At 47.9% G+C, this 26505-nt stretch overlaps 1 protein-coding gene across 4 annotated transcripts in view; it reads left to right on the top strand.

Moving 5' to 3' along the window:
• The window catches only part of SLC7A8 (solute carrier family 7 member 8), a 58543-nt gene extending 32038 nt beyond the window's left edge, over positions 1–26505 (top strand). For 3 of the 4 annotated variants that reach the window (XM_003808091.6, XM_034937293.3, XM_063596463.1), the window contains 8 exons: positions 8599–8724; positions 11174–11327; positions 12251–12374; positions 13775–13878; positions 20264–20360; positions 22023–22172; positions 23627–23804; positions 24479–26505. In XM_003808091.6, the coding sequence (XP_003808139.1) occupies positions 8599–8724; positions 11174–11327; positions 12251–12374; positions 13775–13878; positions 20264–20360; positions 22023–22172; positions 23627–23804; positions 24479–24645 (1100 nt within the window). In that variant the 3' untranslated portion in view covers positions 24646–26505. Of the gene's footprint in view, positions 1–8598; positions 8725–11173; positions 11328–12250; positions 12375–13774; positions 13879–14949; positions 15007–20263; positions 20361–22022; positions 22173–23626; positions 23805–24478 lie in introns of all 4 variants that reach the window. The other variant, XM_034937291.3, reaches the window with a different exon arrangement.

Below are 26505 nucleotides of genomic sequence, written 5' to 3'. Positions count from 1 at the left end.
CTTTTTTTTTTTTTTTTTTTAAGAGACAGGGTTACCCAGGCCAGCATGCAATGGCACAATCACAGCTTACTGCAGCCTTGAATTCCTGGGCTCAAGTGATCCTCCCACCCCAGCCTCCCTTGTAGCTGGGACTACAGGTATGTGTCACCACATCTGGCTAATTTTCTGTTATTTTTTAAGAGACAGGATCTTGCTGTGTTGCCCAGGCTGGCCTCGAACTTCTGGCCTCAATTGATCCTCCCACCTCAGCCTCTACTGTCACTGGGATTACAGGTGTCAGTGACTGTGCCTGGCTGTACTTTGTGAGCTTTCCTAGAGGAAGGAGAGACAGCCACAATATGTACCCTCTCCCCACAACTCTGTCTGGCATCCGGGGCACTTGCTGGCCTTGCTTCATGGGCCATCCTATGACATATTAAACCTGATATTTATTCCCTAGAGCAGCACGGTGGCTTCTATGTGCACCCTCCTTGAATTTTCTGTGTAGATGTATCTATCTGTCGTTTCCATTCAGTAAGCTTTAGCGCCTACTGTGTGCCAGACAGGACCTCAAGGCCACACCGGCCACCAGGGGATTGTTTATGGCTGCGTGTGCACCGCTGGCTGTGGACAGTCTCCGCAGGGCCTGAGGAGTGGGGCAGCATGGGCAGCAACCGCGCAGCTCTTCAGCTTTCTGCAGGGTGTTCCTCCCTAGCAGACAGAGGCACGTGACTTATAAGACCTGGTGGTATTTTCTTCACTAGTGGAAACTGAGGCACGGGAATATGTTTGACCATCTGGGCTTCTGGTCCAGTGCGTTAGCCTGTGCTCCCCAGCCCCACAGCCTGTACCTGTGACCCACTCCCAACTTCCAGACAGCTGGGTTGAAGGACCCCAGAGCAGGTCATTTGTGAAGGAGCATCCTCCAGAGAAAAAGATGAAACAGATTAGAAATTGAGAAGGGTCAGGGGCACGATGTACAATGTGGTCTGATGCATGATATGGTCTCTAAAATCCTTCAAACCATTCCCATTCCCCGCCACTCTGCTTTGCCTGTGAGTGTCAGCATGATCCTGAGCAAATCACATGCTCTTTTTGACTTTCTCAGTCTACAGTTTCTTAAGATGAACAATAAAAATAATCATTTAACATTTTATGCAACAATACACAGGATACAGAGTATCGTCACATGATTCAAATGGACCATAGGTTTTACATGGAGAAAAGGGAGGCTCAGAGAGGTTAACTGAGAGTACGTGACTAAGCTGGGAAGGGCACCATGGCCGCTGAGTTCCTCAAGTTCAAAAGTTCTGTGATTCTCAGATTCAGACCTGCCAGGTCCCTCTGAGAGAGTCGACTCTGCCTCCTTCCCTTCATGCTGCTGGTGATCCTCCTCCTCATTCTTACCACTTCACACCTTACACAAGCTCCTCTGAGCTCTGCTCACTTGTTCCACGCCCGAAAAAGACTCCAGAAACCCACATCATCCTTCACTTACCAGGTGCTACTAGGTAGAGTTGAGGGGAAGAGTGATAAGATCACAGCCTCAGCTCTGGACGATTGCAGGGACTTAAAACCAGCTCCACGACTCCCCAACCCATCCTTAAAACCTTCTAAATGAAGATTTATTTGTTTATGCTAATGATTCATTGGTGTTCTATTTCAAAAGGCACTAAAGAAATTAATTTTAAATTGTCTCTTTTACCTATAATCTATAGTACTGTCATGCATTGCTTAATGATGGGGATACATTCTGAGAAATGTATCCTTAGATGATTTAGTCATTATGCAAACATCATAGAGTGTACTGACATGAAACTAGGTGGCATAGTCTACTACACACCTAGGCTACATGGTGTAACCTGTTGCGGCTAGTCTACAAACCTGTACAGCATGTTACTGTACTGAGCACTGTAGGCAGTTGTATTTGTGCATTAAACATATCTAAACAGAGAAAAGATACAGTAAAAATATGGTCTTATAATCTTATGGGACCACCAAGGTATAAATAGTCTGTTGTTGCCCAAAATGTCATTATGTAGCACATGACTGTATATTGATTTAGGGTTAAAAATGGGTTGACTGAGCCCGGAAGGATACAGGACAAGCTCTTCCAAGGTGTTTTTGGTGGTGTCTACCACGGGACAGTACACGGTGGGGCCACTCTGTCCCCTCTGATGTGAAGAGTGTACTCAGACTCAGGACTCTTGGGATAATAATCTCGTAGCTTTCTATCTTGACTTCTTTTATGGCCTTTGATTGTGGCTTCTGGCCGGTGAAATAAGGAGACCAACAAAATCATGGGGGCAGAAAATAAAGGATTCGTGTCTGTGAACATCCTGGCACTCCACTCGCCTTGCAAGAAGTTTGTGATTCTTGGGCCAGTGTTTGCGTATCTGGGTTGTGTGGGTGGCCCTGAAGTTGTAAGGAATACAGGGGAGACTGGAGGAGAACCTGGATTAGATGAAGGAGGGATATTGTATCTTTTGCTCTGGATTTCTCTAAAAGGAAAGAGGAAAAACACTGCTAGAGTTACAAGGCAAGGCTGTTTGCTACTGTATTGAATTACCAAATGGAGGAAGAGGAAATAGGAACACTCTAGCTGTGGGATCCCAACTAGGGTTGGGAAGCTGGAAGAAGTGGGAAGTGGCTATGTGGTGTGGAACTTTGCTAACCAGGTGAACACACTAGTGACCTCACCTTCACTACCCTCTTCTAGAGAGCGCCATCCCTTCCCTCCATCTGGTGTCCCGCAAGGCCTGTGGACAGACACTCTTTTGGGCTCCTGGTGTGTGTTGCCTGGCTGCTGTTTAAAAGCTTTTCTCTTTAAGGGTATGTCCCTGCTGTCTGGTCTTTCTGCATAATGTCTGTCTGGTATCCATTTCCTATTGCTACTGTTACAAGTAACCACAAACTTAGTGGTTTAAAACTATGCAAATGTACTATCTTAGTCCTGAAAGTCAGAAGTCCTAAACTCTAGCATCAGCAGGCCTGAATTTCTTCAGGAGACTCTGGGGAGAATTCCTTGCCTTTTCTAGCTTCTAGGGACCTCCCACATTCTTTGGCTCATGGCCCCATCTTTCATCTTCAAAGCCAGCAGTGTAGCATCTTCAAGTCTCTCTTTCTTTCTGTCTGATGTTTCCATGATCACATGTCTTTTTGTAACTCTGACCTTCTTGCCTCCCTCTTGAAAGGACTCCTGTGACAACACTGGTCCCTCTGGATAATCCAGGATAATCTCCCCATCTCAAGATCCTTAACTTGGCTGGGAGCGGTGGCTCAGGCCTGTAATCCCAGCACTTTGGGAGGCCGAGGCGGGTGGATCACCTGAGCTCAGGAGTTCGAGACCAGCCTGACCAACATGGTGAAACCCGTCTCTACTAAAAATACAAAAATTAGCCAGGTGTGGTGGCGGACACCTGTAATCCCAGCTACTTGGGAGGCTGAGGCAGGAGAATCGTTTTAACATGGGAGGCAGAGGTTGCAGTGAGCTGAGACTGTGCCATTGCACTCCAGCCTAGGCAACAAGAGCGAAGCTCTGTCTCCAAAAAAGAAATCCTTAACTTAATCACATTTGCAAAGTTCCTTTTGTCATTTAAAATAACATAGTCACAAATCTCAGGGATTAGAACGTTGATATCTTGGATGGCCATAATTCTGCCTTCAACTGCCCCCATCCCAAAGAGATCTGCTGTCATTGCCAAGGGGAGGAAGTGAAGGAGAGACTTCTGTAATTCCTGGAGATCAAAGTCTGGGATCAGAGCTGGGATGGGGCTGAGGGCACCTTCTCTGCAGGGAGCCCAGCCCTCCACAGTGAGCAAGCCAGTTCCAGGTCTGCAGCAAGGACTCTGAATCCCTCTGCCAGTCCTGCAGAAAGCATTGAGCCCATCTCTCCTGCTTGGCAGCTGGGAGGCCCTGGACTCTGGGCAGTGTTCCAGGTTGCTAGAATCTGAGTTTTCCTCCTCCTGGCTGACTCATTATTTGTATCTCTTCTGTCACCTTGATGTTGAGTTCTTCGAACTGGGTGGATTAAGTAACCAGCCCCTGACTTCAGCATCTTCTTGAACTCTTGTCTTCTTAATAGTCTTTCATCTTATTTTTTACCCAGGAAGCAAGAAAGAAAGAGGGGAGGAAATGCCCAAAAAATACATACAAGCCTGGAATTCCATGAGGGCCTCTAAAGAAGCAGTAACCACTCCCGCAACTAGGTTACAATGGACAAGAACCAGTCTTATGACTTTTTATTTTGTCCAATTGGACCAGGATTATAAATTTCTCCATGTTGCCAGGGTCTCCTCCTCCTATAGAAGGCATCTCTGATTCCCTTGGGCTGAATTAGGGGTTCCTCATAGATGCCCACTAGCTTCCGTGAATAGCTTTGCCATCACCTCGTTGTTTTGTGGGCATCTCTTACTTCACCCGTCGTCCCTGTTATACTGCCAACTTCCTAAAGGCAGGGACTTGTGTCTTATCAATAACCTCCCCACCAGCTAGAATGCCTAGTACATGTAGGCCCTGCATGAATGACGGATGAGTAGATGGGTGGATGGATAGACAGATGGATGGATGGATAGATGATGGATGGTTGGATGGGTGGGTGGATGGATGGGAGATAGATGGGTAGATGGGTGGGTGGATGGATGCATGGATGATGGATGGCTAGATGGGTGGATGGGTGAATGGATCTATGATGGATGGATGGATGGATGGCTGGATGGATGGATGGATGGATAAAAAGCCCCTCACATTTCAAAGCTGCTATGGCCAATGATCCTCATCTACATGTGGCTTCCCTGAGGTCACTGTGTCTCAGGAATGCGGAATTCAGGGTCTAGCCGAGAAGAGAGGGTTCTAGAATATCATCGTCAGCAACACACAAGTGCCAAGCAGTAGCTAGCCAGCAGCAGGGCTCCTGACCGGGGCAGGAGCTTGGCGAGCACCCACTGACCTTTCCTCTCTGGGTGGAGGCTCAGGTTTCAGCCTGCTGTGAGGGAAGCTGTCTTGTGGTACCAGGAGACTGATACCCTCTTTCCCCTCAGTCACATGGTATGATCACCCAACTGCAGGGTGAAGGGCCAGATCTGGGGCCTGCAGCCATTGTTCCAAGGAGATTAGGTGTCACAGGCAGCCTGCCTATCCCCACCTCATTCTCAGAATTTCTTTTTGTTTCTGAAAGATTACTGTGAAGGTGAAAGGTTAAATATTAGTCAAGGGCTGAGTTCTTGGGAAGTGATGGAGATAAGGTTAGGCAAGACAGAAGATAGCCACAGATAGGTTATTTTACAAAGCATCCCTATCTCTGTTACCCCAGGAAGACCACAGAGCTGATAGTTTGAAGGTGTCTTTCTGTGACTCAGTAAGGTCCATCTTGTAAAGAGATGATTTCATGTTTTCTTTCCCAGCACACAGGGAGGTGGTCTGCTTGGGGGAGGAGGAATTTCTTTGAGTTGTCCTGCTCTGCCCTTATTTTCCTCAAGCACTTTCTGTCATTTCCTCGCCCTCCCCTCTCCTCCCCTTGGAGAAGGATTTTCTTCCCTGAGATCAAGATCCAGTTCCTTGTTGTGTAATCCTTACCTATCCCTGAGGCTTATGGGGTTTGTTTCCTAACCTTCCTTCCTTCCTTTTATCAATCTCCTTTATCCTTGAGTTACTGCTGTGTCTGCCTGAATTCCTGGGTGAAGGGGCCCAGCCTTGTACCTTGCATGCCTTGGGGCCCAGGGAAGAAGCTGAGATCACACACCCAGTTGTTTAGAGTGACTTAGGTTGGCTTGTCACCAGGCACATGATCCTGAAATCCTTATTGAATTGAGTAAGACAAACCAAATGTGTATTTATCAGGATGTCAGTCCATCTGGAACATTTGAGTATTTACAAAGTGTTCTCCCTGCTCGGGCACTTAAAATCCTTCCTCTGACAACATGTTTTGCTTCTCCTTGTATGACATCATCTTGGATAATAGCTCTTCCATCAGGAGTCAGGAGCTTCTGCTCTTGAAGTCAAGTTTCCTGTTGCCCTTTGGCAACATGAAGCCAACTAGGGATTGTGTCTCCTTTTGATGGGGTTCCTGGGGAGCAGAAGAGGTTGATGTGCATTGTGGAATGTGTAGACTGAGATGATATTGGAAGGCTAATGAATTGTGATATTTTAAAATTCATTTATTAAATACTTGCTGAGCATCTACTATTTGCAGGCGCCAATGATAAGTCCTGAGATTTAAAAACATGAAAACATTTACTTGCCCTTTAAAAACATGAAAACATTTACTTGCCCTTGGTGTCTTAAAAAAAAAAAAATTTTTTTTTTTTTGAGATGTGGTCTAGCTCTGTCACCCACGCTGGAGAACAGTGGCACAATCTCGGCTCACTGCAACCTCCGCCTCCCGGGTACAAGTGATTTTCCTGCCTCAGCCTCCCGAGTAGCTGGGATTACAGGCGCCCACCACCACGCCCAGCTAATTTTTGTATTTTTGGTAGAGACGGGTTTCACTGTGTTAGCCAGGCTGGTCTCGAACTCCTGACCTCATGATCTGCCCACCTTGACCTCCCAAAGTGCTGGGATTACAAGCGTGAGCCACCATGCCCGGCCAGAAGCAGGTCATTTTAATACAAAGAAATACATCCCGGCCGGGTGGTGGCTCCTGCCTGTAATCCCAGCACTTTGGGAGGCTGAGGATCACGAGATCAGGAGATCGAGACCATTCTGGCTAACACGGTGAAACCCTGTCTTTACTAAAAATACAAAAAATTAGCTGGGTGTGGTGGCGGGTGCCTGTAGTCCCAGCTGAGGCAGGAGAATGGCGTGAACCCAGGAGGCAGAGCTTGCAGTGAGTCGAGATCGCGCCACTGCACTCCAGCCTGGGCGATAGAGTGAGACTCCGTCTCAGAAAAAAAAAAAAAGGAAAAAGAAAAAAGAAATACATCCCAACATTAGATATAAACAAAGTGGTCTGGGATTGTTCTAGAGAGAAGGAACAAACTTTGTTCCTCGTCTACAAAACACAGCTGATATATCTTCCCTTGCAGGCATGTTGTTAGGAATAAATAACATGCTGAATTATAGAGATTCACAGAACAGGTGACATTTAAGCTGGATCTTGAAAGAGGAGAAGGGGTTTGCCAGGTGGAGACGGCGCACAAAGGAAGGTTACAGACGGTTAATGTCAGGACCATCCTACCCTAACCAAATGTTCTCAGCATCAAGTTAAGGTTGGGAAATACTTGGAAAGTAGAAGTACCATTTAAGAATACGGTATTGATAAAACTTGATCAGCCATTCAAGTGAAGTCAGAACGACCACACCACCCAGCTTATTTTTAAAATTTTTTGTAGAGAATTACAACTCCCCATGCCACCAAAGAAGATTTGTAAATGGATGGTAAATAAGCACATGAAGAGTTGCTCAACATCATTAGCCATTAGGGAAATGCAAATCAAAACCATAATGAAATACAACTACATGCCTATTAGCCAAAAAAAAAAAAATTTTGTGTTTAAACTGACAATACCAAATGCTGGGAAAGATACTGAGCAACAGGAACTCTGACATGAGAGTAGGAATGCAAAATGAGACAGCCACTGTGGAAGACAGTTTGGCAGTTTCTTATAAAGTTAATCACATTTACTCTATGGCCCAGGATCTCATTCCTGGGGATTTACTCAAGAGCAATGAAAACCCCACTCAAAGATCTCTACAATCCACAAAAAGAAAAAAGACATCTACACAAGTATTTATCACAACTCTATTCATAATAGTCCCACACTGTGAGCAACCCAAATGTCTATGGAAAAACAAACAGATACCTTTATATCATAGAATGCTATTTGGCAATAGAAAGGAACAAATTGTAATAAATGCAACAACATGAGTAGATCTCGAAAGCATTCTGTGAAGTGAAAGAAGCCAAACACAGAAGACCACATATTATATGATTCCATTTATGTGACATTTTGAAAAAGACAAAACTATAGGGACAGAAGTCAAAGTAATGGTTGTAGAGGTAGGGGAAGAAGATTTGCCTAACTGACTACAAGGGAGCATGATGCAAAAGGAAACTTTTTAGAGTGTTGGGAATGTTCTATATATGAAGTGTTGAAGTGATTAAGCCATTAAATGCATTTGTCAAATCTCATCAAACTGTACACTTTAAAAAGGTGAGTTTTAGTAAGATGTAGATTATATCTCAATAAACCTAAGTAACATAAGATTCCCCTAAGCCTCTGTTACCCCAAAATCAGGCTCAGGAAGGTGGCTTCCTGAATCCCACCAGCTGCTCACAGCTTCTCTTGCACAAATAATAACTTGAAGACAAAGCCCATACTTGTGCCCTGATCAGATGTGATTTTACCCCAAAGCCAGTGCCTACACTTCCATGCCTACTTCTGGCTTCCAGCCCTCAGCAGGGCATGCTGGGCCCAAGCTCTAATTTGGGACATATAATCCCCATTTGTAACCCATTAACCTAGCCAAAGTCTCTGGTCCCTGGGGTTGAGCTTGCTGGATGTCTGGCTCACCTACTACAACCTCATCATCAGGATGAGGGAGCACTTCTGCTTGTGTGCCTTGGGCATCATGCAGCCAGATACAGCCCCTGAAGGTCTGTTTGGGGGTCTTTCATTTCAGTGCTCCTCACATGGGTCAACTGTTCCAGTGTGCGGTGGGCCACCCGGGTTCAAGACATCTTCACAGCTGGGAAGCTCCTGGCCTTGGCCCTGATTATCATCATGGGGATTGTACAGATATGCAAAGGTGAGTATCACAGGAAAAACAGGTGCTGCCCAGCTTTCCTCCCCTTGCATGTACACACCCTCTCAGCCCAGCTTTGGAAGTATGCACACCCTGAGATTTCCCCAATCCTAGCCTTGAGTGACTTCTCTTCTTCCCTTGCTTGACAAAAGGGAAGGAGAAACCATTTTCCCCAAGGTGGCTGGGAGTAGGGAATGCTCCCTTTAGGCTGCAAAGGTCACCTCTCCCATGCTTACCTCAAGGCTGTAGCACAGCTAGGTAAAGACCCCACATATTGGCCGAGTGTGGTGGCTCACACCTGTAATCCCAGCACTTAGGAAGGATGAGGCAGGAGGATCACTTGAGCCCAGGAGTTTGAGACTAGCCTGAACAGCACAGTGAGATCCCATCTCTACAAAAAAATTTAAAAATTAATGGGGCATGGTGGTGCATGGCTGTGGTCTCACTTACTCTGGAGGCTAATGTGGGAGGATCACCTGAGCCCAGGAGTTTGAGGCTGTAGTGAGCTATGATTGTGCCACTGCACTCCAGCCTGGGCGACTGAGCAAGACCTTGTCTCAAAAACAAATAAACAAACAAAAACCCCAGATCTCTAGATTCCTATCGTCTTTTTGCCCCAACCCCAGGGAAGCTCCCTGCATCTTCTATTGAATCTTGTCCACATCTTAAAGTGGAGGACAGAGAAAGGTATTTTATGTTTCAAAATTACTTATAATCTCTGAGAGAGAGAGCTCTGCATTCCCGGGGCCCCTGCCAACATTCCCCACTGGATTTGGCCCTTTCCAAGCCTGAGGCTATATTTGGTTTCCATGGGACCCATGGCACCATGAGGCTCTGCCCAGCGTCACTGCCTCTTGGAGAAAGTCAGGTGACAAACAGGGAAATTTCCCACAAGCCCTGAAGGCAGTGTGGGCAGCCCGGACTTCTACTCCAGGAAACATAATTAAGTTTCTGCTATATAATATGCCTGATTATTTTAAACAGTTGGATTAAGTTCTTTAACAGGTTATATATTGCTTTCAGGCATTTAGACTTAAGGAAATCACTGCGCTATCTTGTCAAAAATAGTGAGTCCCTCCTAAGCTGGCCTCAATTCTTTCTCCTGGTCACCCTAATCTCCTTATTTCCTGTCCCAATGCTAAACTGCAGATGAATAAGTAACATATGATCAGTTACTCTCTATCTCATTGAAATTTTAGCCAGTCAGCAGATGATTCCAAGGGCCCACAGTCTGCAGCACACTGTGCTAGCGGGGCTGGGAAGGCAGTTTAAACAGCTCTTTGCTTAAAAATTCCTGTCCTTGGGGAATCTTGAAAAGAGAGACGGCCAGGCATGGTGGCTTACGCCTGTAATCCCAGCACTTTGGGAGGCCAATGCAGGCAGATCACTTGAGGTCAGGAATTCGAGACCAACCTGGCCAACATGATGAAACCCTGTATCTACTAAAAATACAAAAAAAAATAGCCAGGCATGGTGGCACATGCCTGTAACTCCAGCTACTCAGGAGGCCAAAGCAGGAGAATCACTTGAACCTGGGAGGCGGAGGTTGTAGTGAGCTGAGATCGCGCCACTGCACTCCAGCCTGGGCGACAGAGCGAGACTCCGTCTCAAAAAAAACAAAAAAGAAAAGAGAGACCAAACACACACCTCAGAAAGAGATAGGAGGATATCAACAAAGCAAGCAGCAAAACAAGCTTGAATTAATATAGCATTATGGAAACTTACGTTTAAGTGTTTGTTGTTCTGGATGCTTGTTTTTTTGTTTGTTTGTTTTTTTCTTTTTTCATTTTTGGAGACAGGGTCTTGCTCTGTCATCCACACTGGAGTGCAGTGGCACAATCATAGCTCACTGCAGCCTCAAACTCCTGGGCTCAAGTGATCCTCCCACCTTAGCCTCTCAAATAGGTGAGCCTATAGGCATGCACCACCACACCCAGCTAACTTTTTAAATTAGTGGTGGAGATGGGGGTCTCACTGTGTTGCCCAGGCTGGTCTCAAACTTCTGGCCTCAAGCATTCCTTCTGCCTTGACCTCCCAGATTGTTTGGATTACAGGCCTGAGCCACTGTGCCCAACCCTGGATGCTTCTTCATGAAAATGTAGAAACTTAGAGAAAGTGGTCAGAAGATTACCAATGACTCCAATCCTGTATTTCCAAAGCCCAATTTACCATGTCCTTTCCTTTTAAATAACTTTGCCTTTTACAAAAGGAGCATTCAGAACGGCACTTAAACCCTCATTTGGACTCGTAGTTTCTGGGGTCTCGGAAGCCCTGGACCTGAATTTCCCTGCTCCCTTTATCCCAATTTATCCAATATGTTGGGTTCACTGGAGACAAGACAGAGTTGGTGTCATCGCCACAGGGAGGGGTGAGAGGTGGGCCAGGGCAGGCCAGGGGCTGCTGGGCCCCTGACTTGTCTCACTGAGCAGCCTCCTATTGCTTGTGTCCACAGGAGAATACTTCTGGCTGGAGCCAAAGAATGCATTTGAGAATTTCCAGGAACCTGACATCGGCCTCGTCGCACTGGCTTTCCTTCAGGGCTCCTTTGCCTATGGAGGCTGGAACTTTCTGAATTACGTGACTGAGGAACTTGTTGATCCCTACAAGTGAGTTGAAAGAGCCTGGCTATTCCCTCTCCCTTGAAAGGCCACAGCACCTGCTGCTGGAAAGAGGGAGCAGGTGTCCATTGCCCACCTCGCCTTCCTCAGCCCCATTCTGACTGTGATTTGATCTATCCTGAAGTCGCAGTTCATTTCCCAGGCACTTAAACCATTTGCCGTTCACCCCACCAGGAGGAGGAAAGGATCCAGTGACTTTCCCAGAGCAGATTAGAAGCTGAAAACTGTCCTGCAGTAACACTACTGCCTTAGAGAACGAATTGTGCCCTGAGAGGCTTCTGGGAATCTTGCTTGTTTCCGGACAGGCCGGTCTTGGTGTCTTGAGGCAGGGGGAAAAGGTGCATTGTGGAGATTCAGGTCACGATCAATAGGTGTGGAGCGTATTTCCAACCTGAGTTGTTTTATTGCCTTCATTTTTTTAACTTATTTTTTCTTTTGTTTTGTTTTGTTTTTAGACAGGGTCTCACCCTGTCACCCAGGCTGGAGTCCAGCGGTGCAGTCATAGCTCACTGCAGCCTCAATCTTCTGGGCTCAAGCAATCCTCCCACCTCAGCCTCCTAAGTATCTGGGACTACAGGCACATGCCACCATGCCCAGTTAATTTTTTAATTTGTAAAGAAGAGGCCTTGCTATGTTGCCAGGGCTGGCCTCGAACTCCTGGGCTCAAACAATCCTCCCTCCTTGGCCTCACAAAGGGCTGGGATAATAGGTGTGAACCACCACGCTCAGCCTCATTTCCTTTAAATTATCCTGCCCATATTGAGACAAAGCCAACCTCCCAGGGAAAGGAAGCCTCACAGAAGGCTGTAAGGCTACACGCACGCAGAAAGACAGAAGACACCCCCTGGACTCCATGGCAAGGCGGGTGTCCCAGGTGCCAGCCCTTCCCCTCACCTCCTCTCCCTCTACAGGAACCTTCCCAGAGCCATCTTCATCTCCATCCCACTGGTCACATTTGTGTATGTCTTTGCCAATGTCGCTTATGTCACTGCAATGTCCCCCCAGGAGCTGCTGGCATCCAACGCCGTCGCTGTGGTAAGAAATGAAAGTCCCAGTCTCTCATACCAGGAATGCAGACATAGACTTGCCTGCTGTAGCCCCACTCACTTTTCCCTGATCCATGGCCTTGTGGAAGTGGAAATCACCCCCAAGTTCTCAGGGCAGAAACCACATATGTCATTGGCTGGGGTATCTTTAAGTGCCCAGGAGCAAACAGGTGGCTGGGTTGTACCTAGAACAGCTACAATGGCAGAACCGAGTCATTGCCACAGAGACCGCGTGGCCTGAGAAGCTATAAGACATTTACTATCTGGCCCTTTACAGAAAAAGTTTGCCAACTCCTAGTCTCGGGCACTTAAAGCTCTAAATGTGAGAGTGGTATGAAGCAGACAGGCCCCTCCTCAGAAAGACATAATCTTGCACAAGACATGCCTTTTCTCTCTGCCTTCACCTCCAGAAGCAGAAGTCAGGTGTGCTCTTTGGGGAAAGAGACCATGCTGGTGCAAGGGGTTGAGATCCTTGACATCTAAGAAGGACCTGGGAGGCACCTTGCTCCCTCACCTGGCATCAGGCTGGGCCACCACCCAGCCTGCCAGTCTCTTCACTGGCCTTATCTCAAAAGACTGTAAAGAAAGAGGGCCTCCCATCTCCTGGGGCAGCCTGTTCTTATGACCAACAGCCTTCTATTCTGAACAATCTCTCCTTGGTAATGTGCTGTAAACCTGGCTCAGGGAATATAGAAAAGGCTGGTCTCCTGCATTGTACAGTCCTTAAATACATGAAGATTCATCTATAGCTTCACAGCCTTTTCTTTCTCAGACTAAGGAGGGGCTCATTCCTATTATTTTACCCCCAACTCATCTGTTTTGATGAATTGAGAAATTCTCACCCTGTGATTCTGGATTAATCCCTATTTTGCAGTTGGGAGACAGAGGCTCAAAAATCATAAACTTTGCTCACGGTCTCACAGCTCCTAGCTGGAGGGCAAGGATTTGAGCCTGGATCTGCCTGACAGATCTGCCTGACAAGCCTGTGCCCTTCCCTGTGCTGGAGAAATCATATAATGTATGTAAGGCCTGGATCACACCACCTGGCTTCCAATGCTGGCCCCTCCACTCGCTGGGTGTGTAATCTTAGGCAAGCTACTTAATCACTATGTGACTCAGTTCCTCACCCATAAAACAAGATTAGTAAGTGTTAGTTCATTATTATTATTACCAGTGTGTACTACCTCCTTCAGTTAATTAGCCTAAAACATGCATTAACCCCCCTGTGTAGGGGTCCACCCTTGAGAGGGTGGGGGCAATTAAGAAACTTGGCGAGAGAGAATTAGCAAGGGTGGAGATGGGAGAAATGGTTTCCCAGAGTGAAGTGGGAGCTAAGGGGTCGGGGAGTGGTAACCTCTCCTTTGCTTATCTCCTTGTTTCCTCTCCCAGACTTTTGGAGAGAAGCTCCTAGGAGTCATGGCCTGGATCATGCCCATTTCTGTTGCCCTGTCCACATTTGGAGGAGTTAATGGGTCTCTCTTCACCTCCTCTCGGTGAGTGCTGCCTGGGCCCTTCCCCGGCCAGGGGCCACTCTGCTGTGCACTTTGCTCTTTGTATATGGTGGGCTTGTCTCTGTCAGCAGGGGTCTGTGTGGGCATCTGGATGTTGGGCTTGCAGAGGGGTGATTGCTCACATGAGGGCGTGTGTGTCAGTGTGGATGCTGAGGAGTGTGTGCTACTCACGTGGTCACCTGCGATGTGTGTGGCATATGGGTCCTAGGTGCTTCACATGTAGTGGCCTGTCTCATTTCAAAAGGAGCAGAAGACAGGAGGCCGCCAGCCTGCCTGACGCAGCCCCCAGTCAGTGGCTGTGGTTGGCAGCAAGACAGTATCTTGGCTGCAGTCCTAGAGCCCCCATTTCCACTTACCTGGAAACAGGCTGCTGCTGGCTAGAAAAGAACCCCATTTGGAAAGGGACCAAGAGGGAGACTTGTGCCTGGGGCCTCTGGGTCTGGCCTCCCATGAATGTTCTGGAACTAGCCTGCAGGTGGGGTGGCTTCACCCTGATTGCCCCAAGAATGCAGAGCTCCTCCCTGCTCAACAGAGAGGTGGCTGTAGAGGCCTTTTTGAGGCCACCCATGAGACTCAGGTGGAGAATGTGAAGTGAGAGGGTGGGGAAAAGTGGAAAGCAAACATTTGTCCAAAGAAAGAGCCTTTTATCCATGACCCCCACCCCAGAGCACTCTCAGAAGCCAGAAGTGCGAGCGGGTCCACGAGTCCCAGGTCCTGCCTCCATGCATCCAGGGACCCGGCCCTTTCTTTTGCTGTCTTCAGAAGGGGCTGTTGAGGCTAGCAGATGTTGAATGACTTCCATTTGTGTGGTTCAAGGGATCCTCCCAGGTTCTTAGAAAGCACCCCCTGCCCTCAGGGTACAGTCCTGCTCCAAAGATGAGTCCCTGAGTTCAGCTGCTTCCAAAGCCGTCGCATCAGGAAGAGTTCCTGTGAAATAACAAGGGAGTGCAATGTTTTTAGGACCCAGGGCTGGAAAGAGGTGGTGTGGGTGTCCCCTCTACCCCGGGACCCTATGACACTCACCCACAGCAACCTCGTGTGCATGTTACACAGGAGCAGTGGCCACACGGAGGCCCCCGCCGAGGCCAAGCGGTGGAGGAACAGTGACCCGTGAGGCTCCCTGAGATCTATTGGAGGAGAGTGACTGGCTACAGTCACTTTAGAGTGGGGTTTGTCCCTCAGGCAGGCCTAGCAGCGGTCTGCGTGCATGTGGTCTAGTCGTGTGTGCATGCAGGAAACGGTGGCGCATGGTGTGCTCCACCTCCGATTCAGAGGCCAGACCTCACCCACCCAGGCCTCCCCTGCTCATCTTTCCAGTTCCTTCTTCCTTCCTTCTCCTTCCCTCCTTCTTTATCTCTCTGTCACTCCTTTGTGTTCTCGGGTAGGGAGAGGATGATCCTTCCTGAAGAGTCAGAGTGTGTGGATGTGTGTTATGCTTAATGTCATCGTCTCCTCCGTTGTCGGCTAGCTGGGCAAGGACTGTCTCTTGTGAACCTGACACTTGCAAATGCTGTTGGATCTGGACAATTACACTTGGTCTTGTCTGCATGTGGAGGGGGGACGTGAATGCAGGACCCTGGCTATGTGCACGATGAGCCCCACAGAGCACCTGGTGCATGAGACTGCCCTGTAGAGGGGCGGTAGCATGGGAGAGGGGACAGGGATGTGTATGGCTGCATGAAACTAGTGACACCGGCCTAGGGAGTTCATGATGGTTACTGCTTATGGGTACTTGGGGATACAGTCAGCTCCCACACTTCTGATTAGCTGCTGCTGTTCGCTTCAGTCTACTCCATACACAAATTACAAAGTAAATGACTATTCTCCTCTGAACTCCCAGTGTGCTGAACATGTGCCTTTTTGTTCCTATCAAGCTGTACCCTGCCTGTCATCCCTTAGGTGGGCCTTTCCCCAGAAAAAAGAAAAAAGTGGTCCAATTTGCACTGACATGTAAATTACTGTTGACAGCTTCTAATATTCACTTTTCTCTTAGGAGAGTAAAAGGGAAGGAGGGCTGATTTTTATGTTCAAGTTTCATATTCATATGTATATAATAGATGTACATATTTTCAAGCTACAGATGATGTTTCAATACATTGATATAATGTGTAAAAATCAAATCAGAGTAATTGAGATATCCCATCTCCTTCAATATTGTCTTTTCTTTATGCTAGGAACATTCAAATTATTCTCTTAAAATTTTTCTTTTTTTTTTTAAGGCAGAGTCTCGCTCTGTCACCCAGGCTGGAGCGCAGTGGCGCAATCTTGGCTCACTGCACACTCTGCCTCCCGGGTTCACGCCATTCTCCTGCCTCAGCTTCCCGAGTAGCTGGGACTACAGGCGCCTGCCACCACGCCTGGCTAATTTGTTGTATTTTTAGTAGAGACGGGGTTTCACCATGTTAGCCAGGATGGTCTTGATCTCCTGACCTCGTGATCCGCCCGCCTCGGCCTCCCAAAGTGCTGGGATTACAGGCGTGAGCCACCGCGCCCGGCCTAAAACTTTTCTTTTTAAAAATAACTTTTATGTCCAGGCGCAGTGGCTCACACCTATAATCCCAGCACTTTGGGAGGCTGAGGCGGGCGGATCACGAGGTCAGGAGTTTGAGACCAGCCTAGCCAATATAATGAAACTCCACCTCTACTAAAAAAAATACAAAAATTAGCCGAGCGTGGTGGCAGGTGCCTGTACTCCCAGCTACCCAGGAGGCTGAGGCAGAAGAATCACTTGAACCCAGGAGGCGGAGGTTGCAGTGAGCCGAGATCGTGCCACTGCACTCCAGCCTGGGCAACACAGCAAGACTCTGTCTCAAAAAATATATATATATTAAAAAAATAATAACTTTTAGGGCTGGGCATGGTGGCTCACGCCTGTAATCCCAGTACTTTGGGAAGGCAAGGTGGAAGGATTGCTTGAGCCCAGTAGTTCGAGACCAGCCTGGGCAACAAGGCAAGACCTTGTCACTACAAAAAATTAGCAAAGAAAAATAAATAAAAAATAAAATTGATTTAAACATCAATATCCTAGCTGTGATATTATAATTGTGTAGCATGTTACCAATGGAGGAAACTGGGCAAAAGATACATAGGATCTCTCCTTATTATTTCTTACAACTGTACTTGGTTGTAAGATTCACTGAATGCAAATCTACAATTATCTCAAAATAAAAAGTTTCATTTTTTAAGTTAACTGAGCACGGTGGTATGTACATGTAGTCCCAGCTACTCAGGAGGCTGAGACTAGAGGATCACTGGACCCCAGGAATTGGAGGCTGCAGTGAGCTATAATCACGCCACTCTACTCCAGTCTGGGTGACAGAGCAAGACCCCATCTCTAAAAATTGGAAAAATAAAAAGTTTAATTTTTTTAAGTTAAAAAATCTTTATTCTGATTATAAATATTCCATCTATTTTAGAATTTTATTCATTTTTTCCTTTTCCTTATCTTTTCTTTTTTTTTTTTTTTTTTTGGAGACAGGGTCTCACTTTGTCACCCAGGCTGGAGTGCAGTGGTGCAAATACAGCTCACTGCAGCCTCAACCTCCCAGGCTCAAGTGATCCTCCCACCTCAGCCCCCTCAGTAGCTGGAACTACAGGCACGCTCTACCATGCCTGGCTAATTTTTGTATTTTTTGTAGAGACAGGGTTTCACCATGTTGCCCAGGCTGCATTTTGCGATTTTTAAAATTTTTTCTCTAACGTATAAGGAAGAAAATTAAAATTAACCATAATTTCACCACCCAGAGACAATCAGTTAGCATTTTAATAAATAGGCCCATAAATAATCTTAAAATTAATTGGCATTTGGGTGTGGTGGTGCACACCTGTAGTCCCAGCTACTTGGAAGACTGAGACAGGAGGATCATTTGAGTTTGGGAGGTCAAGGCTACAGTGAGCCATCATCGTGCTACTGCACTCCAGCCTGGGCAACAGAGCAAGACCATGTCTCAAAAAAAAAAAAATTAATTTGCATTATAGTTTTCAGTCCTGTTTTTTCATTTGATGTTATATTTTGAGCATATTCTCATGTAATCAAATTTTTTCAAAAACATGACTACATAATGTTCCCTTTTTTTTTTTCTTTGAGACAGAGTTTCACTCTGTCATCCAGGTTGGAGTGCAAGGGCATGATCTCTGCTCACTGCAACCTCCACCTTCCGGGTTCAGGCAATTCTGCCTCAACCTTCCAAGTAGCTGGGATTATAGGCACGTGCCACCACATCTGGCTAATTTTTGTATTTTTAGTAGAGACGAGGTTTCCCCATGTTGGCCAGGCTGGTCTCAAACTCCTGACCTCAGGTGATTCACCCACCTCAGCCTCCCAAAGAGCTGGGATTACAGGCATGAGCCACTGTGCCTAGCCCATAACATTTCATCTTAATGCCAAATTCATTTTATCGACCTCTTACTTTTAGGCACTTATGATATTTCCAATTTTTTCTTTCTTTCTTTCTTTCTTTTTTTTTTTTTTTTTTTGAGACAGGTTCTTGCTCTGTTGCCTAGGGTGGAGTGCAATGGCACAATCACAGCTCACTGCAGCCTCAGCCTCCCAGGCTCATGTGATCCTGTCACCTCAGCCTCCCGAGTAATTAGAACAACAGGCACATGCCACCATGCCTGGCTAATTTTATTTTTATTTTTATTTTTTGTAGAGACCAGGGTCCACTATTTTGCCCAGACTGGCCTCAAACTTCCGGGCTCAAATGATTCTCCCGCCTCAGCCTGCCAAAGTGCTGGGATTGCAGGTGTTACCCACCATGCCCAGACAGGATATAATTTTTTTTAACTCAATCCCACAAGACAGGATATAAATTTTTAAGTACAATTTACATACAATAAAATATGCAGGCTGGGCGTGGTGGCTCATGCCTGTCATCCCAACGCTTTGGGAGCCCGAGGTGGGAGGATCATTAGAGCCCAGTTCAAGACCAGCCTGGGCAACATGGCAAGACCCTGCCTCAATTTTTTTTAAAAAAAGCAGATCATAGGCTGGGCATGGTGGCTTATGCCTGTAATCCCAGTACTTTGGGAGGCCGAGGCGGGCGGATCACCTGAGGTCGAGAGTTCGAGACCAGCCTGACCAACATGGAGAAACCCCGTCTCCACCAAAAATACAAAAATTAGCTGGGTGTGGTGGCGCATGCCTGTAATCCCAGCTACTCGGGAGGCTGAGGCAGAAGAATCGCTTGAACCTGGGAGGCGGAGGTTGCGGTGAGCCAAGATCGTGCTATTGCACTCCAGCCTGGGCAACAAGAGTGAAACTCCGTCTCAAAAAAAAAAAAAAAAAAGCAGATCATAAATGTTCATTTTGATGAGTTTTGTGGGGGTTTTTTTGTTTGTGTTTGTTCATTTTTGTTTTTTATTGTTGTTTTTTAGAGGCAGAGTCTCACTATGTTGCCTAGGCTGGCTTTGAACTTCTGGGCTCAAGCAGTCTTCCTGCTTCAGCCTCCCAAGTAGCTAGAAATATAGGTGTGTGCCACTGTGCCTGGCTTCCATTTGATGAATTTTGACAGTTGTCAAAATTCAACCACTACCCAAAACAAGATAGAGAACATTTCCACCACCAATTCCCTACTCCCACAAAGACAACTGAACTACTCTCTGACTAGGACAAGAGTGTTTTTAGGCCAGGCGCGGTGGCTCACGCCTGTAGTCCCAGCACTTTGGGAGGCCGAGGCAAGTGGATCACGAGGTCAGCAGTTCAAGACCAGCCTGGCCAAGATGGCGAAACCCCGTCTCTACTAAAAATACAAAAATTAGCTGGGCATGGTGGCACACACCTGTAATCCCACCTTCTCGGGAGGCTGAGGCAGAGAATTGCTTAAACCTGAGAGGCGGAGGTTGCAGTGAGCCGAGATTACAGCACTGCACTCCAGCCTGGGCGACAGAGTCAGACTCCATCTCAAAAAAAAAAAAAAAAAGAAATAGAGTGTTTTTAAAGCTTTCCATATGCAGTTCAGTCCCAGTGTATTAGGGAATCTGCATCCTTTGAGGATGTGAGGAATGCTTTTAAAGAGATGAAGATTTTAGGCAACAGACAGAGGCTGCTCCTGCAGCCTTCCAGGCATTGGGAGCACCCCACTGAGTGACAGTACAATTATCAGTAACCCTGAGCCACTCATACCACATTCAGGGTCTAACATACCCAGGGTTCATCCACTTTTCCCCTGGCTGCCTCTGGTTTGCTTGCACCTGCATTTGTGAACACAGGTTCTGTGACTGGTGGGGTGGAAAGTATGCATGTGAAGGCGGGTGCCTGGTTGGAGTGGGGATGCCCCTGTGTGGGCAGAAGGTAGGCATGGATGAAGGAGCTGGGGCTTGGTGGTCCCTGGGTTATCCCAGGCTGACCTGCTTTTCTCCCTGACAGGCTGTTCTTCGCTGGAGCCCGAGAGGGCCACCTTCCCAGTGTGTTGGCCATGATCCACGTGAAGCGCTGCACCCCAATCCCAGCCCTGCTCTTCACAGTAAGGGCCCTTCCTGCTGTAACTCTCCACACACCTCCCTCTCTTTGTGCCTAGTCTAAGCTGGGAGTTCATGCTTTTCACACACACCCCTCTTACCCTTGCAGTCTGCTGCTAGGTCTCACTGGATCTTAGAGGATCTGGCAAATGATACTCATCATCTTTGTTAATATCAAGAGATATAGCAAGGAAAGATCCTGAGTCTTGAAATACCTAAGGCTCTCAGGCTGACTTATTTCCGTTCTCCCATCCTTTTGGGTCAGACTGAACTGACTGTCTCAGGATTCTACAGCCTCAAAAAATATATATCTCCCTTGGCTCTCCTCGCACCTGTTACCACAGGGTTGCAGCACTGGCCTCTGCTCCTGGCTGGTTGGTCCCTGCAAACACCCACTTCCCCCATCAAGCTTCAGGGCAGCCTGCCAGTCTCTTGGGAAACATCATTGAAATGAAGTTAGTGTTAACAGTACACCAAATAAGAAAAATAATAGAGGAAGACTGATAAACTGGAAACTGTGCAAAGGAAACTTGGGACAGGAAAGAGATGGGAGTAAAATATCCCCAGAGTAGAATCATTTTGAGAGAGCTATAGGAAGGAACAAAGACTTGTCCCCATTGAGTCTTTTGAGTTATTTTTATTTTCCTTCTGGATCCTGAATAAAACACTAAAAATGACTTTGGTCCACTGGTGAAGCAGTTAGAAATCAGAATAACAGAGCTCTTGGGAGCCAAGAGCATTTTACAGCATTGCTGTACAATTTCAGAATGTTCAGATGCAGGATGAAGGTCACCTTGACTGGTTGGTTGTCGAAGGTGGCTAGAGAAGACAGTACTCCCAGTGGGCCACACACATTTTTTTGTTTTGTTTTGTTTTGTTTTTTTCCAGTTAGAGCTATTGGTGCAGTAGTGTGACTAAAAGGCAGATGTAGCAAGAACCATTAAAATCTTCTCGATTATTTTAACCATCGGATCTCACAAGAGAACAGAACCTTTTGTTGACCTTCACAAGTTATCAGAGGGGAGGAGCATGGTTCCAAGAGAGCCACAGAGATGATTTTGAAGTTGGAAAGTAGACTCTGTCAAGAAAACCTCATAGGGATGTTATGAGGGTTAAGTGAGTTAATCTTTGTCAAATGCTAAACATAGAGACCTGGCACACAGTAAGTGCTATGTAACCAGTTTTGAAATTAATAAAGAAAAGGAAGGAAGAAAAATAGATGACTCAGCCAGGAGAAAAGGATGAGGGCAGGAATACAGCCTTAATCTGTTGTTAACAATCTTCCCTAAGGGATTTTAAAAAAATGAATTTAGCTTGAGCTATAACCAACAGAGGCATACAAATGAGACCGGGGCTGACACAGAGCCAGGTAATACCAGTGTGGCCAGTCTAGCTGCTTATGTCCAGTATCCATTCTAATTGGTTAGTGCCCGTGCCATACGAGTGGTTAAATATTTTGATCATCACCCCTGTAATAAGAAAGGACTTCCTAGCAATAAAGATGTTGTAACATCTTGGGTTACTAGGGGAGGTTCTAAAGTCTCCATTTCGAGACATCCATTATACGATGGCATCATCTGCCTGGAGGCTGGGGGACAGCCCCTAATCTGTAATACCAGTCTCTGAATATCTTTCGGATCACTGATGAGCTCCTCCCACTTTCCCAGTGCATCTCTACCCTGCTGATGCTGGTCACCAGCGACATGTACACACTCATCAACTACGTGGGCTTCATCAACTACCTCTTCTATGGGGTCACGGTTGCCGGACAGATAGTCCTTCGCTGGAAGAAGCCTGATATCCCCCGCCCCATCAAGGTGAGAGAACCTCCCTTTGGGGTCCCCTCCCCTTCCTCTATGGTTCTAGCTGCAGTTCAGATTTTTAAATCACCTCTGTTCTTAGCTGCTGACCACACATCATCATCTCTGATGGTAGCAGACCCTTTGGAAAGCAAGGGCCATTTGTGAATGGGACCACTATTTCCATTCTCCACTGGGGATGAGATCGGAGCAGACTGCAGCTGGGGAATAAGTCAGATCAAATGTGACTTTCATCATGACATTCCTTTGTTTCCTACCAGTCTAAGCCTTAAACTCCAGCTGACTTTTCAAGGTTCTCTTATCTCCCCAACACTTCCTCCTTGTCCCTCCAGATAGCTGGGTTCACTATGTGCTATGTCTCCATCCCAGAATGACTTTTCTCCTCCCATCTGCCCATCTACATTTTAACCATTTTCCAAATGCGCCTCAAGTACCTCCTCTTTCTTGAAGTTTTCCAGTCTACTGCAACCTTCCATGATCCTCCCTTTATAAACTCCCACAGTCCTACACATATAGGGTGCTCAGTGAACCTAATATTGCTACAAGATATAACTCTGTGATAGGAATTAAAGGGATTGCTCAGAACAGGACATGCTAGAGCATTATGAGTTCTCCTACAAATTAGAAGAATAGAGTGTACTCCAGAGCTATTTGAACAATCCTATTCTAGAAACAGTGACTAGATGCTTCTAGAAGATCCTTCCAGCTGGAAAATCAAAGGCTCTCCAAATCTCTCAGTTCCTCACTGGCATTTCCACCGCCATTTTCTACTCTCACACTTAGAAAATCTGTTAGAGGGAAGAGGAGGTAGAATAACCCCATGTCCCCACCACACACATCCCTTCTGAGCGAGGAAGACAAGGAAGAGAAAGGCAGCCGAATCAGGACTGCCCCTGGAGCCCTGAAGAGGATACTCTCAGGAACTCCCCACATGTGGCCCATAAGGAGCTGACATTTGCCATATTGTGCCCACATAAGGGCCCTGCATAGAAGTGGGCAAGGACCAGGGAGCCTGAGTGACTCGAATCGTCTCCTGCCTGCACCTTGTGCATTGCCACACCTCCCCTCCACCCTAGGACCTCAGCAGACACACCCGTGTGCCAGCAAGCTTCTCCATCCCTATGGGCTTCTCTGGCTGCCACAGGCACATGGCATGCATGATGAGGCCTTGTCTAATCACACCCAAGAGCGAGGACATGGGCAAGGAGGATGGTTTCCTCCCTAACTCCTCCCCATCCTCTTCCTGTCTGACCGACCATGTTCATCAACATTTGTTTATATAGCCCCTGCCCTACCAGGGGTGAGTGTGGGACCACAGAGCTGAGGGAAGCCCAGCCTTTGCCCTTGAGAATGTGTCTCTGTGGGTGAAGAAGAGAGAGAATGCCCCAGTCCCTAGTCCTGGGGGCCACGGGGCCTACACAGTTCATATGCCTCATGCCTCTGCTCCACAGATCAACCTGCTGTTCCCCATCATCTACTTGCTGTTCTGGGCCTTCCTGCTGGTCTTCAGCCTGTGGTCAGAGCCGGTGGTGTGTGGCATTGGCCTGGCCATCATGCTGACAGGAGTGCCTGTCTATTTCCTGGGTGTTTACTGGCAACACAAGCCCAAGTGTTTCAGTGACTTCATTGGTGAGTTGTTGGAGGCTCTGGCTGGCTTCAGGGCCTCCTGGGCTGGAATGCAGTGGTCAGTGATGGGGTTGGGGAGCCACCAGGGCCAGGAGATCTAGGCTCACCTTCTCCTCGTCCACAGAGCCCTGGAAGAGTCCAGAGCAGGGGAAGCAGATGCCTTTTCCCAGAGACCTCTGAGGGTGGAGAACAGCTGGCATTTCCACACAGACCTTAGACCCGCAAGAATAGGCAACCTGGGCTGGGCACAGTGGCTCACTCCTGTAATCCCAGCACTTTGGGAGGCTGAGACAGAGGATCACTTGAGCCCAGGAGTTTGAGACCAGCCTGGTCGACATAGCAAGACTCCATCTCTATTATTAAAAATTTTAAAATAAAATAGGCAACCTGTCAGCCATTCTGTGAGAGCTGCCCCAGGCTGGGTGGAGACCAGAGGAGACCCTGGACTTAGGGGTCAGTGGGCACAGGGAAGGTGGGAAGGCTGGGGCCTTCATAAGCAAAGAGTAGCCGGCGGGAGATGCAGGAGGCAGACCAGGTGGCGAGGATTCTCTTCAAGGCACTGACTGCTCTGAAGAGGCAGAACCTGGGGCAGGAGAGCCGGGAAGGGCCGGGGCCACTTGGCCAGGTTGGTGGGATACTCAGCATTGGCCTGGTTTCTGTGTGATCTCTTCCTACAGAGCTGCTAACCCTGGTGAGCCAGAAGATGTGTGTGGTCGTGTACCCCGAGGTGGAGCGGGGCTCAGGGACAGAGGAGGCTAACGAGGACATGGAGGAGCAGCAGCAGCCCATGTACCAACCCACTCCCACCAAGGACAAGGACGTGGCGGGGCAGCCCCAGCCCTGAGGACCACCATTCCCTGGCTACTCTCTCCTTCCTCCCCCTTTTATCCTACCTCCCTGCCTTGGTCCCGCCAACACATGCGAGTACACACACACCCCTCTCTCTGCTTTTGTCAGGCAGTGGTAGGACTTTGGTGTGGGTGGTGAGAAATTGTAAACAAAAACTGACATTCATACCCAAAGAACCAGCCTCTCACCCCAGGGTCCATGTCCCAGGCCCCACTCCAGTGCTGCCCACACTCCCAGCTGCCGGAGGAGAGGGTGCCCTGCAGGACCTCCCTCCGGGCCACACCCTCAGCTGCCTCTTCAGGAACTGGAGCTCATTACTGCCTTCCCTCCCAGGGAGGCCCCTTCAGAGAGGAGAGGCCACAGGGGCTGCATTGTGGGGGGACAGGCTCAAGCAATTCTGTCCCCATCAAGGGGTCAGCTGGAGAGACCCAAGATCCCATCTGTTCACCAGGGACCCAAAATCCAAGGGGATGCTTCCCTCTGCCCTCTTTCCTGCCCCTCCCCATCATACCTGCACCCACCCCAGCCAGGGCTTCTTGTCCAGAATTCGGTTCTCCTCAGGATGCCAACTCCCAGAGCTAAGGACCAAGGAGAAGAACAGCCTCTCCACCCCCAAGCCAGGTGGTTGAGGAACATATTGAGAAAGGCTCAGATTGCAGAAACCCAGCCCTGCCCCTGCCTCCTGCATCCAGCCCCCAACATGGTGCCAAAGCTTCCAGAAGCCAAAAAGCTTCTGATTTTTAAGGTAGTGGCATCTCTCTCCTAATGACGAAGCCGCTCAGCAACCCCACCTGCCCGCCACAGGAAGGAGCAGTCCCCTGCTATCCCTGCAGCCACTCCCAGCACACCCGCACACAGCCAGCACCACCGCCCCCACCGTGCACTTCTCCTCTCTGGGCCTTGGCTTGGGACCAGGTATGAAGGATCCCCAAGCCCTTCAGGCCTGAGATCAGAGCCAGATCAGCCTTAAGTCACCTCCCATCCAAGAACTTGGCCTAAAAATACTCCCCTATTTCTAACCCTCAGGACGGATCTGATATTAAATGCCTTCCCTGGGAGGAAGGGCGCTTTCCCCCTCCCTAGAGGTGCCCATTCCATACCCTGGAAGACTGAGGAGAGCATTAGCTGAAGCCCAGTTCCTTTCCCATCCGTCCCCAACTCCAATAGTCCCCCACTCCTCGCAGGTCTCAGTGTCTTGCTGTCTTGGGGCAGGGTGAAAGGGCAGTGGCAGCAGGGCGCCCACTCTGGAGATCCTCAAAAAAGGCCCTCCTCTGTGGCTGGCAGCCTCTGACCTTTCCCTGGGCTTCAAAGGAAGGCTATGGAGTTTGCTGTGGGCCCTGCAACCTTCCCAGCCACTCCTGCTGCACTAAGGACTTAGGATCCTTTTATCACAAATCGGGATTCTCTCCCCCACCCCGAATTCTGTCTGCTTAAACTGGAATACACAGGAGCCCTTCCTGGCCTGGATGGTGTCTCCCAGCTTCCCCGCCCAGCTTGCCCACCCCATAGTTGGTGAGATGCCAAGTTTGGTCTGAGTTGTGACCCCTTCAGAGTAGATGCCCGGCAGGCTGGGGTTGGCCCCTGGAGGGTCAGGGGACCATCTTCTTATTCCCTCTTTTCTCATTCCTCCAACTTCCTCCCCTCCTTCAATTATTTTTTTGTAAAGTTGATGCCTTACTTTTTGGATAAATATTTTTGAAGCTGGTATTTCTATTTCTTTTGGATTTTTTTTAATGTAAGGTTGTTTTGGGGGGTGGAGTTAGAACCTTAATGATAATTTCTTTCGTTTGGTGTAGGTTTTAGAGATTTGTGGAGAGGTTTTTTTCTTTTGATGTAATAAAATTTAAAATGGAAA

Source organism: Pan paniscus, chromosome 15 (genome assembly GCF_029289425.2).
Source record: "Pan paniscus chromosome 15, NHGRI_mPanPan1-v2.0_pri, whole genome shotgun sequence".
Taxonomy (NCBI): Eukaryota; Metazoa; Chordata; class Mammalia; order Primates; family Hominidae; genus Pan; species Pan paniscus.
This window is presented reverse-complemented; position numbering and strand designations above follow the sequence as displayed.